This window comes from Arachis ipaensis, chromosome B01 (assembly GCF_000816755.2).
Source record: "Arachis ipaensis cultivar K30076 chromosome B01, Araip1.1, whole genome shotgun sequence".
Lineage (NCBI taxonomy): Eukaryota > Viridiplantae > Streptophyta > Magnoliopsida > Fabales > Fabaceae > Arachis > Arachis ipaensis.
In genome coordinates, this window is record NC_029785.2 from 128233891 (window position 1) to 128250899 (window position 17009).

Genomic DNA, 17009 nt, shown 5'->3' on the forward strand with positions numbered 1-17009 from the left:
AAATAAAATAAATAAAATATCTACAAAATAAAAAATAATTAATATTCGAGACATATGTAGGTGTTAAAAATATCAGCCCTATTGTCATCCCTATGTCACGGCCTTGGACACACTCCAATGTTACCGTGCCGGTACTCAGACTTATTCAACCTCTTGAATTAAGACCAAGTCAGTCTAACCCTCAATACTTAGCAAGAAAGCTAAGAACACATGAGAACACAAGAAAAAAGAAGCTTTGGTAGAAAGAACACTTTATTATTCAAGTGTTTGTTACAAATGATTCACATATGACTCACACACCCAAACTCTAACTCTCATTCCCTATTTATAGCCATCCACCTTCTCAGTGGATGGTTAGAATTAAATCTAATGAACGGTCTAAATTGATCATCTAGAACCTACACTACAAATATCTATCTTACCATATTTTTCTAAATACTTCTAGATTGTTCCATACTATTCTTCATACTCCTATATACACCCACACTCTTCTAGAATACTCTACAACCTTTTAGAGTCTTCTAAAACCTCCTAAAGTATTCCGGGACCTTCTAGGACATTCTAGAACGTTCTGGAACCATCTAAAGCATTATCAAACACCCCAGAAAATTATACAAACACTATTAAATATAACTTTCTAAAATTTACCGTGACATTCTCTCCACCTAATGCGCAGACGTCCTCGTCGTGTTCTGTTCATGATAGCGCTCTAGGTGTTCTTGGAATTGCCACAGATCTTCACGAGCTTCCCAGCTAGCTTCGGTTATCGAGAGTCCTTTCTACTCGATCAAGTATTGGATACTTGGTAGTACTCCTCTTCGTCGTACGACGCGATTAGCTAAGATCTCTTCGATTTCTTTATCAAAGGATCTAATCACCATAGGCGGAGCACGACTCGAGTCACCTCTACTCGGTTCATCTTGGTCTTCATGATATAGTTTAAGCATACTCACATGGAAGACCGGGCAACCTCCCTAACACGTCCAATGATCTTAAATGACCCTTCGTATTTGCGGATTAAGCCCTTATGAACCTTGCAAAATGCATTGAATTGTTGTGAAAGAAGTTTAATCATTACCTTGTCTCCCACTTGATAGCTTGCATGCCTCCTCTTCTTATCTGCCCATTTCTTCATCCTCTTTGCAGCTTTGTTGAGGTAAGAACGAGTGATATCTGCTTGTTCTTTCCATGACTTAATCATATGACAAGCTCCTGGGCTTTTTCCTGAGTAAGAGGAAGAAAGAGAGTGTGGTGTAAGCGGCTGTTATCCGATCACAATCTCGAATGAATTTTTCTCTGTGGACTCACTCCTTTGCAAATTGTATGAGAACTGAGCAATGTCGAGGAGTTTTGTCCAATCCTTCTTATTAGCGCTTACAAAATGCCTCAAGTAACACTCGAGTAAGGTATTCACTCTCTCAATCTTCCCATCGGTTTGAGAATGAAAGCTTATTGAAAAATGAAGCTCCGACCCAAGGAGTTTGAACAGCTCTATCCATAGTCGTCATGTGAAGCGTGGATTTCGATCACTAATGATGCTCTTAGGCAATCCCCAGTACTTCACCACATTCTTGAAGAATAGTCGTACTTCTTCCTTTGCAGTGCAGTCAGTAGGGGGAGCTATAAAAGTAGCATACTTTGAAAATCGATCTACTACCACGAGAATAGATCCAAACCCCTCGGACTTCGGTAAGGCATAGATGAAATCTAGACAGACACTTTTCCACGATCGCTCTAATGGAGGCAGAGGTTCCAACAACCCACTTGGTGTCTCGTTTTCAATCTTATCTTGTTGGCACACAAGATAAGTCTTCACATAGCTCTCCACTTCATTTCTCATTTGAGGCCAATAATAAGAAGATTCAATGAGTGCCAAGGTCCTTCGCGACCTTGATGACCAGCCTACTTGGTGTCGTGGCATTCTCTCACTAACTTTCTTCTTAGATTTTTCTATTTAGGGACGTATAGTCTTCTCCCTTAAATGTAGAGAAGGTCGTTTTCTAACCAAAATCTTTTGGTCTTACCTTCTGTAGCCAACTTCACCAACTTCTTGGCTAATGGATCATGATGTAACCATTCCTTGATGGTATGCACAATATCTCCTTCGACCATGAAAATGGCTACCAACTCAGCTTTGCGGCTCAGCGCATCTACTACTATATTAGTCTTGCCTGACTTGTATTCAAATTCGAAATCAAACTCAGCTAAAAAATCTTGCCGCCTAGCTTGTTTGGGGCTTAATTTCTTCTGAGTTTGGAAGTAGCTTGTAGCCACATTGTCTATCTTGACGATGAAGTGTGAACCAAGCAAGTAGTGACGCCAAGTTCTCAGACAATGCACTACCGCGGTCATCTCCTTCTATTGGACGGTGTATCGCCTCTCTGTATCATTCAACTTGCGACTCTCAAAGGCAATCGGATGTCCTTTTTGCATCAGAACCCCTCCAATAGCGTAGTCAGAAGCATTAGTGTGTACTTCAAATATCTTTGAGTAGTCGAGTAGTGCTAGTACTGGTCCTTCTGTGATAGCAGCCTTCAACTCATCAAAGGCTTTTTGACATTCCTTTGACCATTTCCAAAAGTGATTCTTCTTGAGAAGATCAGTTAATGGTGCAGCCTTGGCGGAGTATTCCTTAATAAAACTCCGATAGTAATTAGCCAACCCAAGAAATAATCTCAATTCAAATACCTTATTTGGCGGCTCCCATTCTTTGATAGCTTTCACCTTTCCTTGATCCATACAGAGAGTTCCATCTCTAATTATGTGTCCCAAGAAGTGGACTTCGTCCCTTGCAAAGGAACACTTTTCCTTCTTCACATATAAGTTATTCTCTCGCAAGATCTTAAACACGGTTCATAAATGTTCTACATGTTTTTCCAAAGTATTGCTATAGACAACAATATCAACCAAGTAGACCACTACAAACCGATCAAGGTAAGGTCAAAAGATCTCGTTCATCAAGGTACAGAAGGTCGCAGGAGCATTGGTCAAACCAAAAGGCATCACTAACCACTGATACGATCCATACCTCGTGACACATGTGGTTTTAGGCTCATCACCATCAGCAATCCTCACTTGGTGATATCCTGACCTCAAATCCAGTTTTGAGAACCACTTACCTCTACCAAGTTGATCAAACAAATCAGCTATCAAAGGAATATGGTATTTGTTCTTGATGGTTACCTTGTTAAATGCTCGATAATTGATGCATAGTCTCAACGAACTATCATGCTTCTTTTGGAATAAGACTGGTGCGCCATAAGGTGCCTTCGATGGACGGATGAACCCAACATCTAGCAAATCCTTGAGTTGCTTCTTCAACTCCTCAAGTTCTGGCGGTGCCATCCTGTAAGGTGTTGAGGCAGGCGGCTTTGCTCTTGACTCCAATTCAATCTTGTGGTCCATCTTCTTCCTAAGTGGTAGTTGTTTTGACAACTCGGGAGGCATCACATTCTTATTTTCTTCAAGGACTTCCTTGATTTCAGGAGGAACGTCTTCTCTTTCAAGTGTTGACTCCTCTTGTAATAGAGACAAATATGTAATCTCTCCCTTCTTGAACCCTTTTTTGAGTTGCATAGCAGAGAGCATCGATGGTCCTCCAACTTTAGAGATTGTAGGGACCATGCATGGAGACCCTTTCTCCATGACACATACTATGTCGTAGTATGGCATAGGTATTATATTTGCTTTCCTTTCCAAATTGAGCCCGATGACTATTTTAAAATCGTCCATGGGTGCTACTGAGAAATCTACAAGACCCTTCTAAGAATCAAGAGTCATCTCAACCCCTTTTGCTACTTCCTTAAGGGGTTCACACTTGGTATTCACGGGTTTGAACCAACCATTCTTTTCAATGATCTTCAACTCAAGCCTCTTTGTTTCATCAGGTGTGATGAAGTTGTGTGTAGCACCAGTGTCGATCATAGCCATGACGGATTTTTCATTGATAAAGGCTTTTACATACTTCAAGCCTTTCTTTTCTGCAATGCTTGTCTCTTTGTCTTTCACAGCATTCATGAGTTGGATAGATCCAACACACTCGGTTACTTGAGATTGAGCCTCTCGTTCCTCGGCGATAGATGCCAGAGTCCCTAACTTGGGACAATCTTTCATTTGGTGTGGTCCCTTGCACACGAAGCATCCTCCTTTGGGCACAAAAGCCTTCTTCTTTTAATTTCTTTGTACTCTTTCTTTGAAGAGTATTTTCCTTCCTTCTTAGTTGAGAAACTCTTTCTCTTGTCTCCTCCACCTTTAATAGAACTAGGCTTGGTGGAAGACTTGGGTTTAGAATCTCTCCTATGATACTTAGTAAGTGATTCGGCCACCACGATAGCCTCATCGACATCCTTAACATTCCTTCTTTGTAGTTCTTATTTTGCCCAAGGTTGGAGTCCATCAATGAAGAAGAATAATGCATCCTCTGATGCTAAGTTTGGGATTTGAAGCATAAGAGTAGTGAACTCTCTTACGTAATCGCTAATCGTACTCTTGTGCTTCAACTCCCTCAACTTCTTCCTTACTTCATAAACCACATTCTTAGGGAAGAATTGTCTTTTCAGCTCCCTTTTGAAATCTTCCCATGTGGCTATATTGTAAGTACCATTTTTCATATCTACGCACTTTCTCCTCCACCACAAAATAGCATTATCAGAAAGGTAGATGGCTGTAGTGCGTACCTTTATTGCTTCTTCGACTACTCCTTAGCCTTCAAAGTACCTCTCCATTCGCCATAGGAAGTTCTCCACCTCTCGAGCGTCCCTCACGTCCTTGAACACCTTTGACTTGGGGAGATCAATCTTTGTCATCTCCCTTATAATGGTTGGTCGAGATTTCTCCTCTTCGAACCAAACTCGAACTTCCTCAAATAGTTTCAAGGAATTCTCATGCTTCTCTTTGATTTGGAGCATATTTTTTTTGAAAGTATCTAGTTCTCCTAACACGTGAGCCTCGAAGGTCTCCTTATCATGTTCTATCCTTTGAAAACGCTCATCCATAGAGGATAGAACATTCTCCAACATAGAAACTCTCTCTTCTAAGAAGTTAGAGTCCTTACCTCTAGGCTCGCTTGAAGAACGGGTCTTCTTGCCTCCCCATTGAGAAGGAATAGCATCCTTTCCCTTTTCAGACTCAGCATGTTCCATGGTGATACTAGAAGTCATACCCACAAACCACTTGTGCTCCTTCTCGAACCTTGCTCTGATACCAAATTGTCACAGCCCTGGACACTCTCCAACGCTACCGTGGCGACACTCGGACTTACTCAACCTCTTGAGCTAAGACCAAGTCAGCCTAACCCTCAATACTTAGCAAGAAAGCTAAGAACACAAGAGAACACAAGAGAAAGGAAACTTTGGTAGAAAGAATACTTTATTACTCAAGTGTTTGTTATAAATGATTCACACATGACTCACACACCCAAATTCTAACTCTCATTCCCTATTTATAGTCATCTACCTCCTCAATGGTTGGTTAGGATTAAATCTAATGAACGGTCTAGATTGATCATCTAGAACTTTCACTACAAATATCTATCTTACAATATTTTTCTAAATACTTCTAGATTGTTCCATACTATTCTTCATACTCTTATATACATCCACACTCTTCTAGAATATTCTACAATCTTTTAGAGTCTTCTAGAACCTCTTAAAGTATTTCGGGACCTTTTAGAACCTTTTAGAATATTTTAAAACGTTCCGAAACCATCTAGAGCATTTTCAATCACTCTAATAAATTATACAAACACTGTTAAATTTAATTTTCTAAAATTTACCGTGACACCTATCCCAAAATACAAGATACAAAAATTCAAAAAACAATACATGCATGTTGAGAATCCAAAATAAATTTGAAGTTGAGGCTTGTTTTACACGAGGCTTCCATGCAGTCACACTATTAAAGTTCCTCCTGGCTCATGTCTGTGACACTGACACACACCACCCAAAACAGGGTGCCATTCTAAACCAAAACCAGTTCAAGTTCTTCGGTTTCGGATATATATCCATTTTCACACACATTTCTTGATGAGTTTCTTATTGGATGCTGGCATTAGAAATCTAATAAGTACATGTAGTACAATTTCCTCTTCTTGCTTGACACACTGGTAAGGATTAAGGAACATGCATGCATGGCATGGCCCCTATAACTTGTCCATGCATGCCCATCCATGGCTTTTATGTTTTTTAATTATTATTTACATGAATGCTAACTCTCTTGTAACCTGATTTTATCTTTCTACTTATTGCAAAACAGAACATGGCACAGATTTTGGCACCCTCTACACAATGGAAGATGAAAATAGCAGAAATCTACTCTACCTATAATACCCCCACTACCTCAAAAATGAGTTCTTTATTGTTGAGACAAAACAAGAAAGGTGCACCCACCAGCTCTAATAAGTTTCAGGTGCTGGCGATCAAATCGGAAAACAGTACCATCAACCGGCTTGAGAATCTACTTAACTTGGACATCACTCCATACACCAATAAAATAATTGCTGAGTACATTTGGTATGAAGTATGAACTATTTCACTTCTCCAGGTTTTGTTTCTATACTGAGTAATCTAACCCTCTATGTTATATAAAACAGGATTGGAGGGACAGGAATTGATATGAGGAGTAAATCAAGGGTATGTGATTCACAACCATTATTTGGCATTTGATTTATGCAGTCCATTGCTGTTCATGAGCAATCCAATTTTTCTTGATCTTCTCAGACAATTCCTAGTCCTGTTGAACATCCCTCTGAGATCCCTAAGTGGAACTATGATGGATCTAGCACTGGACAAACAACAGGTGTAGATAGTGAAGTATACCTGTAGTAAGAATTCAAACTAATATTTCCATTACTTTTGCTATATACTATTGGAGTTACAGACCTACAGGTTAATTTTAGTTTCTTAATTTGTTTAGTCCTCAAGCAATTTTCAAAGATCCTTTCCGGGGTGGTGATAATATCTTGGTAAGATCTCTTATGGACTTATATATCTAAGAAATCTGATGGAAATGGCATGTTGATTGAATTTGATATGGTTTGTGAAGGTTATCTGTGATTCATACACACAAGAAGGTGAACCTATCCCTACAAACAAGCGACGCAGAGCTGCAGAGATCTTTAGTCATCCCAAGGTTGTAGCTGAAGTTCCATGGTATCTATTATAAGCCCTTCTCCATGTCTTTTTAAAATGCAGACTCACAAATATAACTATAACAATCTGATGCTATATTCTACACTGATTGTTCTAAGGTTTGGAATAGAGCAAGAGTACACCTTACTTCAAAAGAATGTAAAATGGCCTTTAGGTTGGCCACTAGGAGGCTATCCTGGTCCACAGGTAATATCAATGCTGGTATTTTCTGTTCAGATATCATTCACAATTCACATGAATTTGTGAGGTTCATGATGAGTAACTAGCTAAATACTTAAATATGCCTTCATGTGTTAGGGCCCTTATTATTGTGGTACTGGGGCAGATAAGTCGTTTGGGCGCGACATAGCAGATGCTCATTACAAGGCTTGCTTGTATGCTGGAATTAATATCAGTGGCACCAATGGAGAGGTTATGCCTGGGCAGGTTCTGATCTCAACATTAGGATTCTGTTTAGAGGTTATAAATACAAGAACTCGGTTTTTCACAGTATCACTTCCATGAACATTGCAGTGGGAGTATCAAGTTGGCCCTTGTGTAGGTATTGAAGCCGCTGATCATATTTGGTGCTCAAGGTACATCCTTGAGGTAATTGTAATTTATTATATCTGGCTTCTAAAATAATCAGTTATAGATATGCTAAGACAACTTAATTCGTTACACTACAGATTTCTGGTTCTGTTTCATGTCTTATGGACTTTGGATTCTGTGTATGACTTATTGTACTTGTTATGTAACTTCTTCTGTATTATGACAGAGAATCACTGAACAAGCTGGGGTTGTTCTCTCATTTGATCCAAAACCAATAGAGGTATCATTTCAACTACAATAACTATGCCATCTTTATAGATATGCTATGGAATTTTATTTTTCCCCTGTAGGGTGACTGGAATGGTGCAGGATGCCACACCAATTTCAGGTTTTTGGACTTGCTTTTATCATTAATCATCATAGCTATCCTGAATAAGTAAGTTGATGAACTATCTTTTGCATTATAGTACCAAGAGCATGAGAGAAGATGATGGTTATGAGGTAATAAAGAAGGCGATCATCAACCTATCGCTTCGTCACAAGGAACACATTAGTGCATATGGAGAAGGAAATGAGAGAAGGTTGACAGGAAAGCATGAAACAACCAACATTGATACTTTTTCTTGGGTATTAAACTATGCATCAAAATCATGAATGCCTATTCTGATTGAAGATTGAAACTGTGATGAACTGTACTAAAAAGATTGAACTTGCAGGGGGTGGCTAACCGTGGTTGTTCAATCCGTGTTGGAAGAGACACAGAGAAGAATGGGAAAGGTAGGATTAGTGCATTACAAACAATACTTTTTGTTTGCAGGTGTTTGATAAGTCTAACTGAATGATGAATAGTGGAAACGTTTTGAATCCTTAATCTTATTCCAAAGATTTTTCAAAACAAGCAATGTAATAGCAAGGTCATATATTTACCATTTACATTTTCTTGGTCATCATAGGTTACATGGAGGACCGGCGCCCGGCTTCAAACATGGATCCATATGTTGTGACAGCATTACTGGCAGAAACTTCCATATTATGGGAACCTACTCTTGAGGCTGAAGCTCTTGCGGCTCAGAACACAAGCCTTAAAGGTCTAAAATAAATCTTTGTTTCGTGATGCCATCGCCTTTTCGCATCGACCCAAAATTGTCTAGGAATAAATCAAGCATGAAGCTGGAGTATCAAAACCTTATTAGTCCTGTTTGTATCAAAACCTTCTACTAATTGTAAACTAGCCTCATGTTTGTACTATCTTAAAAATCTTATGAATGATAATGTAAAAGAAGTTTTACACTTTTAAAGGATGGCTTAACAAATAAGCTTATGAATCTATAACTATTGTACACGTGCTAACATCTATAGCGCATGTTATATGTAACTTTAGAAAATTCTGGCAAGAAAAGGTTCAATTTTGCGGCATTTTCTTTGTGCTGTCACTAAGCACAAACCAATATGATGAAATGATGATTTGTATAGACATGGTTTCTTTTCCCTTCTATGCTGCAAAATTAATTATGCTCATTGGGATACTAAGTTAAAATATATGAAAAAGTTCCTTTCCTCTTAGGGAGGAAAACCATATATTGATCAAAGAATACGAGCCATTTCTTTGCATTGAAGAAAGTTCTTTTTAATTGGTGACAGCAAAGAAGAACCATGCAACTGGACTACCTCCTTGTATATATGTTGACCTCCCAAGCTAGACAAGAACATAGCAATTACAGAGTTTGATTTTCAGTTTTTGAGCTTCGAGGCGCGCCATGGCTTCCAAATCAGCAGCTCTCCTCCTCTCGGTACTGAATCTTGTTCTGTACTTCATTGTGCTTGTGATTGCTTCATGGGCAGTGAATCATGCGATTCAAAGAACACGTGAAACAGGTAAATTTGGTTTACTTTATGAGATGATGAAAGCAAAAAACAAACTAGAGACAAACTCATGTGGTTTAGATCTTGCTTTAATTTGCAGCATCTGTTCTGTCCACTCCGGCACACCTGTTTCCGATATACTTCCCAATGGGAAACATGGCGACTGGTTTCTTCATAATCTTCGCTCTCATTGCCGGCGTTGTGGGGTTCACAACCTCACTCACTGGATTGCACAACATTTCCAAATGGAATGCTTCAAACTTGTATGCAGCAGCCATGTCCTCAATGGCAACATGGGCACTCACTTTACTAGCCATGGGGTTGGTCACCCTTCTCTGCTTTCATATTTCTAATTGAATTGTTCATAAACATTGCTGACTAAATGCTTCTTTTCTTTTCTTGCAGATTTGCATGCAAAGAGATTCAACTTGGCTGGACAGACTCAAACCTGGTAACCTTTATTTCTGGATTCTGATATAATAATTTCAATCATTGGAAAAAAGTGTCAAACATTTAGGTGCCCATAAAGTTAATAATCACTTTTTTTCTTCTTCTTTTTTTTTTTCCCAGCGTACCTTGGAAATAATCACCATAATTGTAAGTGGAACCCAACTGCTAAACACGGGTATTATCCATATTGGAGTCTCAGAAATCATTTCATATAGAGATGGAAGAGTATGAGTTTCAGATTCACTGGTGGCCTGGTGCCATATATGAATTCTTTATGTCATATATGAATGCGTGATTCTCTTTGTACTTTTATCTGAAGTTGTTTTGTTTTGTTTATTTCATATCTTAATGTTAATATTCATATTGTTTTCTTTATTTATTTCACCAAGCATATGTAAATGCATCATTTGTATTGAAAGTACGAGGTTTTTGTGAATTCGCTTGTTTTACTTGTCATGTAAAATTGTAATTATGTAAAATTCGAAAAAGCAAAAGCATTCGTAGTGGAAAAGCATAAGGATGTTCTTTCAAGTAATTAAAAGTGTGACGGAAAAATATAAATTGGGGCATTCCGAGAATCGAACTCGGGACCTCTCGCACCCAAAGCGAGAATCATACCACTAGACCAAATGCCCGTTTGAAAATGGTCTTTTCATTTTAATATATGGACAAAGATTAAGAAATATTGAATAAATTGCTGGATATATTCCACAAACTAATTGTTGTTGATTCTGTATACACCGCTGCATAAGTGAACCCTTCTTCACTTTTGCTTGCATGATATGAACGATGCTCTGTCTTGTGTTCTTTCACATTGCATTTCACCAATATATCACCACTTTTGGTGGATCAAATTGGAGAAATGTATCTTGTAGGACTATTATTATGCTCAACAGAAATGGACTTGGTCCAAGAACATTGCATTCCATATTATTCTTCCATCACCCATATCTCAACCTCATATGTGCCTCTCTGATATGTAGACTCAGATTCTCCATGAACCCATAATTCAGAGAAGTTGAAGTCAGTTTCAAATCAATTGGCAAAGGTACCTCCGAGATGGCCCTTTCCGCTAGATCAAAGGCAACAATCACATTCATGTTCACGTCATGGCGAAAGGCCAACCAATGAATAGCCCCGTTGAAGAACGTTCCCATTCTCGCGTCATCAGAACAATTCATATAAAGAAAGTGAGTATATATGAGTACCCTCAAGATTGTTCCATGAATTCGCTCTAAGAGATAAAAGCTCAACATGTGTTGCCACATCATCTGTATTTACATCACAAGATTCTAGAACCACCAAGTAATCATCAATTGATGAGTCATAACCAAAACCATAGAGATATGGCCAAACATCCCCATTTATGTTTGAAGCAATAAGTGAGAGAGGTAGCTTCTTGTGAACACCTGTGGATGGATTCCACAGGTAGATATCTGAACCAAGATCCCAAAGTAGAAGAAACCCTCTACAAGAATTTATAATTGGAATTTGAGGATATGGTAAGGGAAGTGGAAAAGTAAGCGTTATTGTTGTTGTTGACGCAGAGTGATCATGAAGCAATGCATCTAAGTCTATGGATAGAGCTTCATTAGAAGAAGATTCTAGAAAAATAATTCTGTTGGTGCATTCGGCTGCTAACTCAAAATGTGATATAGCAAACTTGGGTGTGGAGATTAGAGAGAGCCATGATTTGGAGACGCACTTAAAACGGATCAAAGAAAAAACAGCTTGTTATTCTTCTTCATTATGCTCTAGTCTTTATTTACTATCAGTAGTAGTGTATAGTAATTTTGGTGCACTTGAATGCAGAATAGGTAACTGCTCTATATATACATTAGTGGTGTTCAAAACCGATTTGAACCGACTTAAACCGATTAACAGAATCGAATAAATTGAAAATCGAACAAATTAATAACCGAAAAAATCGAAAAAAGGTGTTTTGTTGTTTTTATTACGGTTCGATTCGGTTTTTGATTTTGACCAAAAAAAACCTCAACCAAACTGAATCGAACCTGTATATTCAAAACTTTAAAAGACCAAATCCCCCCGCGCCCAACGTGATGCCTCGTGACCTAATCTCCCCAGCCCCAAATCCCCAATTGCTCCAAACGTAAACCTAGGTCTATTCTCTCAGTCTTGCATTCTCGCACTCTCAGTCTCGAGCTCGAAGTCCTTCCTCCCACCACTTGGCAACGCCGTCGAAACCTTCTTCCCAGGTTGGTTTGCCTAAAGAAGTTTAGCTATTATGTTGGAGAAGACACTATAACTTGGCTATCTTTTTATGGAAATTTATATTTATTTTCAGTTGTGTTGACTATTGAACTTTTAAACTTCTTTAATTGTCGTATTTAAATTCCTTTTGTCGTTAAATTTCATTTGATCAAGATTTTGTTAGCTATTGTGTATTTGTGTTTGTTGATTTCAATGTTATGACTTTGTGAAATAGTATGGTAGTATTTTTTCGAATTGATTAAAAAAGCCAAATAAACCGAACCAAACCAAACCGATTTTAATAAATTTGATTTGATTTGGATGACTTCGATAAAAAATCGAACTAAATCAAACCGCAATTTAATTAAACGATTGGATCGAATGATTTTTCTCTCAAAAATTGAATCAAACCGTACCGTGAACATCTCTATATACACGGAAACATGAGAACAAAATGTGTTCCTTCTTTAGCACTCTTCTTCTTTCTATGTAGTGAGCCTATCTTGCAATCTTCACATGCAGTCGTTTTTCATGTGAAATTCGATTTATATGTTTTAAACGGCAGCTGAATTTTCATCTTGAATTTTATGTTTTTAACTGAGAGTGGATGATTACCAAATCCTTATCTTCTTATGTCAGTGTTCAAAGAAATATGTATGGAGCCCCATACAGCGACCTTTCAGATTTCATTTACCTCTTCTAATGAAGACAATGGCAAGTTGGAATCACGGGACTGGATTACCTTCCAAAATTTCTATAAGCAAAAGACGAATCAATATAGATGGGGAAGATCCAATCTAGAATTTGCTTTCAGAAATTCCCATAAAGCATTGTTGTTAATTGAAGTGACAGAAACTATCAATCATACCTCCACCTAAAGAATACTTTCAATGGCATATATAAAGGTGCANAATTTAAGCTAAAAATAATAAACAAAGTGCTGTATCCAAGTAAAATACTTCTCTAAATTTATCCAAGTTGTTACAACGACTCTTCAAATCACGCATTCTTTCTCCTTCTCTTTCTCCTCTTTTTCGTCTTTCTTCTTCTTCTTCCAAATTTGCATAGGTTCTTCTCCTCCTCTTCCAAATCCACTGTTACTTAGGTTTTATAATAAAGTTAGAACGAAGATATAGTTGCTAACTAATTCTGGGGAAGAAAAAACACGAAGGGTATGTGAGCAAATTAAATGATGATAAGCAAGTAAAAGAGGTTGCAAACTTGCAATAAGCCAATAAATTATTCAGATTTTGATTGAATAAGCCAATACTGGCAAGTGGCAAGGAGAATCCAATATAATAAAACGACATCTCAATTCTCACACTTTCCAATCCCCAATAACGTAACAATGCGGTTACAACAAAATAAATATATGTATCCAGCAGGGTAATTGAGGTCTTCAATTGGCGTGTGCTTGTTCATCTACTTGGGGCAGCCAGGCCATGTAAGATCGTTGGGAGAGAGGGTCTTAAGAACCGGATTCCTCTCAAAGAAATTGGTTGGCCTCAACTCAAATCCAGTGCTCAACAATGGCATTATTGGGAAGTCTTCTTGAGCCGGAACGTGATGAATTCCCACTACGTGCCACAACACAATGTCCGTGTTCTTAATATTTCTATTCCTGCAATTAAAGAACAGAGTAGGAGTAAGATTATCGATTCATACTGAGAAATTAAGAATAAAATGATAATGAAAAGGCTTATATACTTTTGGGTCCAAACAGCCAAGGTGTCCTCTCCACGGCTCTGGTCAACGTAGAGTCCACCGGCCCACTTCTGGGATATGTTGTAGGGAGTGACCCAAACATTGTGGTTTGTGAAAGCGCCTCTGATTTGTGGGTAGTCATCCTCCGTCAGAAGGGGATGAGCTGTCGCTCCCGGAATCAGACGGTACCCCACGTCATTTCCGACTGCCGTCTTCTTGTTAGGGTTCACAATTGCCAGCTCAGCAGGGGCCATACCGATGGTGATCTTGCCGTCCGATTCGGTGTTGGCAGTTTTGGTCTCAACGGTCCAATAACTCTTTCTCTTGGAGCTTCCGTCTGTTACTCTAACCGTCTTCAAGTTGGTCTGCTCAAAAGAGTTCTCCACGCCGTCGATGTCAAGGTCAAGATGGTAAATGTAGAAGTGATCGTGGTATATTCCCACGCTGTTTGCTGACACCAATGTTCCGTGTTCGTCTATCTTAATCTCGCTCTTGTGCTTAGCCTCCACTGGCTTGATTTCCAATATACCCGATAGTGCTATCTGCATACATTAACAATGTAACTAATTAATTAACGATCCCGCTAATAGAAGTATTTTTGTAGATGTGTCTATTAAAAATATCTTTTTTATGATTGAATTTAATAGAAATGTTTTTATAGATGTATTTTTTTGATGTGTCTTTTTATACAAAAAACTTACAAAAAGTTCATATTATGTTAAGCAAGCTGTGTATATTTTAACTTGAATATACCAAAAAAAGCCAAAAGGCTGTATTTTTTTTTCTTTTTTTTGTCTTCATCTAATATTAAATCATGTGATCTAACAACCAATAATATATTTAAAAAAAAAAAACCAATTTAAAATCTCTACTTTTGAATTTTGTACGGCTTAATCCTTTTATTTAAGGTGTTCTAATATGAGAAGCTAGTATGCGGACTGAACTTTTCTTGGGGTCTGCAAGAAAACCACGTGAAGCAAATGCCCATGCAAATTCTTTTCATTTATGTTATTAAAAAATATTTTAATATGATTCATGTGGTACATGTTAAAAATTATTAATAATAAATAAAGAAAGTGATAAACTGATAATAATTAATCTGAGCATGAAATGAGACACATACCGCAGGTTTGATGGAGCCACTGGCTTTGAACTGCCAATCAATGATGTTGTCGTAGTTACCCACAGTGACCACGCTTCTTACAATCAAGTTCACCTCACTCCTGGATTCTAGGATCTGATGTTCAACACAAATGTTTTTAAAGTTAATTAATTTCCTATAGATATTAACAGCCCAAACTTGCACGGTTATCATAAAAAATTTAATTAAATTACATACTGTTTCATTAGGGATGCCAGTTTCAGTGTGACGCCACATGATGTCGCCGTATTGTTCAAAAACACAGATAGCGTTATTCAACAAGCTTGGGCTGCCGTCATTTGTGTGGACGAACACATCCAAGAACTGAGCATGAGAAGGGCAGTCACGGTTGGGCTGCATGGACACTGTTGACAGTCCGAACCCAAACTCGCCAGCGTCGAAGAATGTCTTGAAGTACCAATCCTCCGATGGGTCTTGGTAGGGCACAAACAGCTCTGAGATGAACCCTCTGTACATCACTCTCCTTGACTTGTGCTTCTCCAAATCGTAGATCGATGCCAGCGACAACACTACTCCTGCGCGTGAATCAAAACCTATGTGGAACTTCCAGTTCGCCCAGCTGAGAATTCATATTAGAGAATCCATTAATTAATATGACTATTAGTTAGGTTTAGAGTGCAATATGTAATGAGAAAATGAATACCTAATAGAGTGACCCTTGATCTGGAAGCCAGGACCTTGAGGTTGATGGGAGGCAAGGCTATGTTGCTTGGGACCGAAGGGTGGTTGCTGGTTAGAGAAGCGATAATCGGTGTTGTCGGCGGTGGGAACAGGGCGAGTGGCTCTGTCATGGTACTCAACGATCTTCATGAGGTCAAGGTCAACGAGTATATAGAGCTCGCTGATAGGGCGGACATATATGTTGACGGTGGTTTCCTTCATGAAGCAATCGACCCTGAGGGATCTCTTGCTGTTGGCCTCGCCGTACCATCCGACGGTGAAGGTAGAGCAGACCACCTCAGAGAGGTTGAGTCCTCTCTTCTTGATCGACTCTTTGAAGGGCTCGTGACTCAGCGGAAGCAGTATGGCGGCACTCTGATCCTCAACGCTCAGCGTTGGGAAGCCATGGCCAGTGTGAATCTTGTCGGAGAGGATGATCTTCAGCCTCAGATCAATAAGGATCTCGTGGGTCTCACCGTTGATAATGACAATCGCGAAGGATTTGCGAGCGATGGTTATGGCTCCAAGCATCGAGTGTTCCCATGTGAGAACAGAAGTTTTGTCAGGGTCATCAAGGCCAATGTAGTGGAAGGTAAGGCTGTTCTTGGAGGTTGGGTACTTGGTTCGGACTATGGTTTGGACTGTAGTTATTTCTTCTTTGGTTAGAGGGTCAAGTGGGTGTTGGAATTGCAGTGGCGTCACTGCTGATACCACTGCTTCGAAGTAGAGGAAGGCCAACACTAAGAGGAGAATGAGCTTCATGCTGGAACCCATGTTTGATTGAATAATAGCTCAAACCCTAGCTGTGTTTGTGGAATGAAAGCTCCCCCTAAACCCCTTAATATATCCACCTTCTGCCTATGATTTTTATTATTTTATTGCCAATAATTTGAACCAATTATATTAGAGATAATATTTTTATATATATATTCTCTACAATCAATAAAGATACACAGATCTTCTTATTATCATTATTTATTTTCGCATTGAGAAACTCATGGAGAGCCCCTAAGATTATATACACGTTCTCCTTGTTGTCATATCCTTCTATTATTATGCTATGGTATTATGTCTTATAGCCTGTTAGTTTATGTTTGTCCTGGCCTTAAATAATATTATAATTCTTCATTGAGTATTGATATGTTATTTTACTTTTTTGGAGCTTGCTAGCTATTTGTATATATACCTTTTCAAAATGTGTATTTTTCTAAAAATAGTATCTAGAAGCATCTTGAAAAAATGTGATAATGATTAATAAAAGGAGATTGAAGAATACA

General features: G+C 38.6%; 3 protein-coding genes and 1 non-coding gene across 5 annotated transcripts; 2 read left to right on the forward strand and 2 right to left on the reverse strand.

The window, feature by feature from the left end:
* LOC107637831 (glutamine synthetase leaf isozyme, chloroplastic) lies at nucleotides 5928-9452 on the forward strand. Its single transcript, XM_016341122.2, has 15 exons — nucleotides 5928-6103; nucleotides 6253-6509; nucleotides 6590-6629; nucleotides 6717-6820; nucleotides 6913-6961; nucleotides 7042-7148; nucleotides 7247-7334; nucleotides 7446-7574; nucleotides 7662-7736; nucleotides 7906-7959; nucleotides 8030-8067; nucleotides 8147-8306; nucleotides 8396-8456; nucleotides 8633-8767; nucleotides 9321-9452. The coding sequence occupies exons 2-15, from the start codon at nucleotides 6256-6258 to the stop codon at nucleotides 9377-9379; spliced, it is 1353 nt and encodes a 450-aa protein (XP_016196608.2). The 5' UTR covers nucleotides 5928-6103; nucleotides 6253-6255; the 3' UTR covers nucleotides 9380-9452.
* LOC107637843 lies at nucleotides 9388-10425 on the forward strand. The gene is made up of 4 exons (XM_016341130.2): nucleotides 9388-9554; nucleotides 9643-9862; nucleotides 9948-9993; nucleotides 10113-10425. The coding sequence occupies exons 1-4, from the start codon at nucleotides 9437-9439 to the stop codon at nucleotides 10221-10223; spliced, it is 495 nt and encodes a 164-aa protein (XP_016196616.1). The 5' UTR covers nucleotides 9388-9436; the 3' UTR covers nucleotides 10224-10425.
* On the reverse strand, nucleotides 10556-10627 carry TRNAP-UGG. Its single transcript has one exon. It is a non-coding gene; the product is annotated as a tRNA-Pro (tRNA).
* LOC107637855 (primary amine oxidase) lies at nucleotides 13431-16557 on the reverse strand. Of its 2 annotated transcripts, XR_001619583.2 has the most exons (6): nucleotides 15716-16557; nucleotides 15250-15631; nucleotides 15034-15147; nucleotides 13914-14452; nucleotides 13563-13827; nucleotides 13431-13523 (listed from the first exon to the last, which is right to left on the reverse strand). XR_001619583.2 is itself a non-coding variant. In XM_016341136.2 (5 exons), the coding sequence occupies exons 1-5, from the start codon at nucleotides 16504-16506 to the stop codon at nucleotides 13629-13631; spliced, it is 2025 nt and encodes a 674-aa protein (XP_016196622.1). In that variant the 5' UTR covers nucleotides 16507-16557; the 3' UTR covers nucleotides 13432-13628. The 2 variants fall into 2 exon arrangements, 1 of the variants encoding a protein (XP_016196622.1); XM_016341136.2 differs by having other exon boundaries at nucleotides 13432-13827.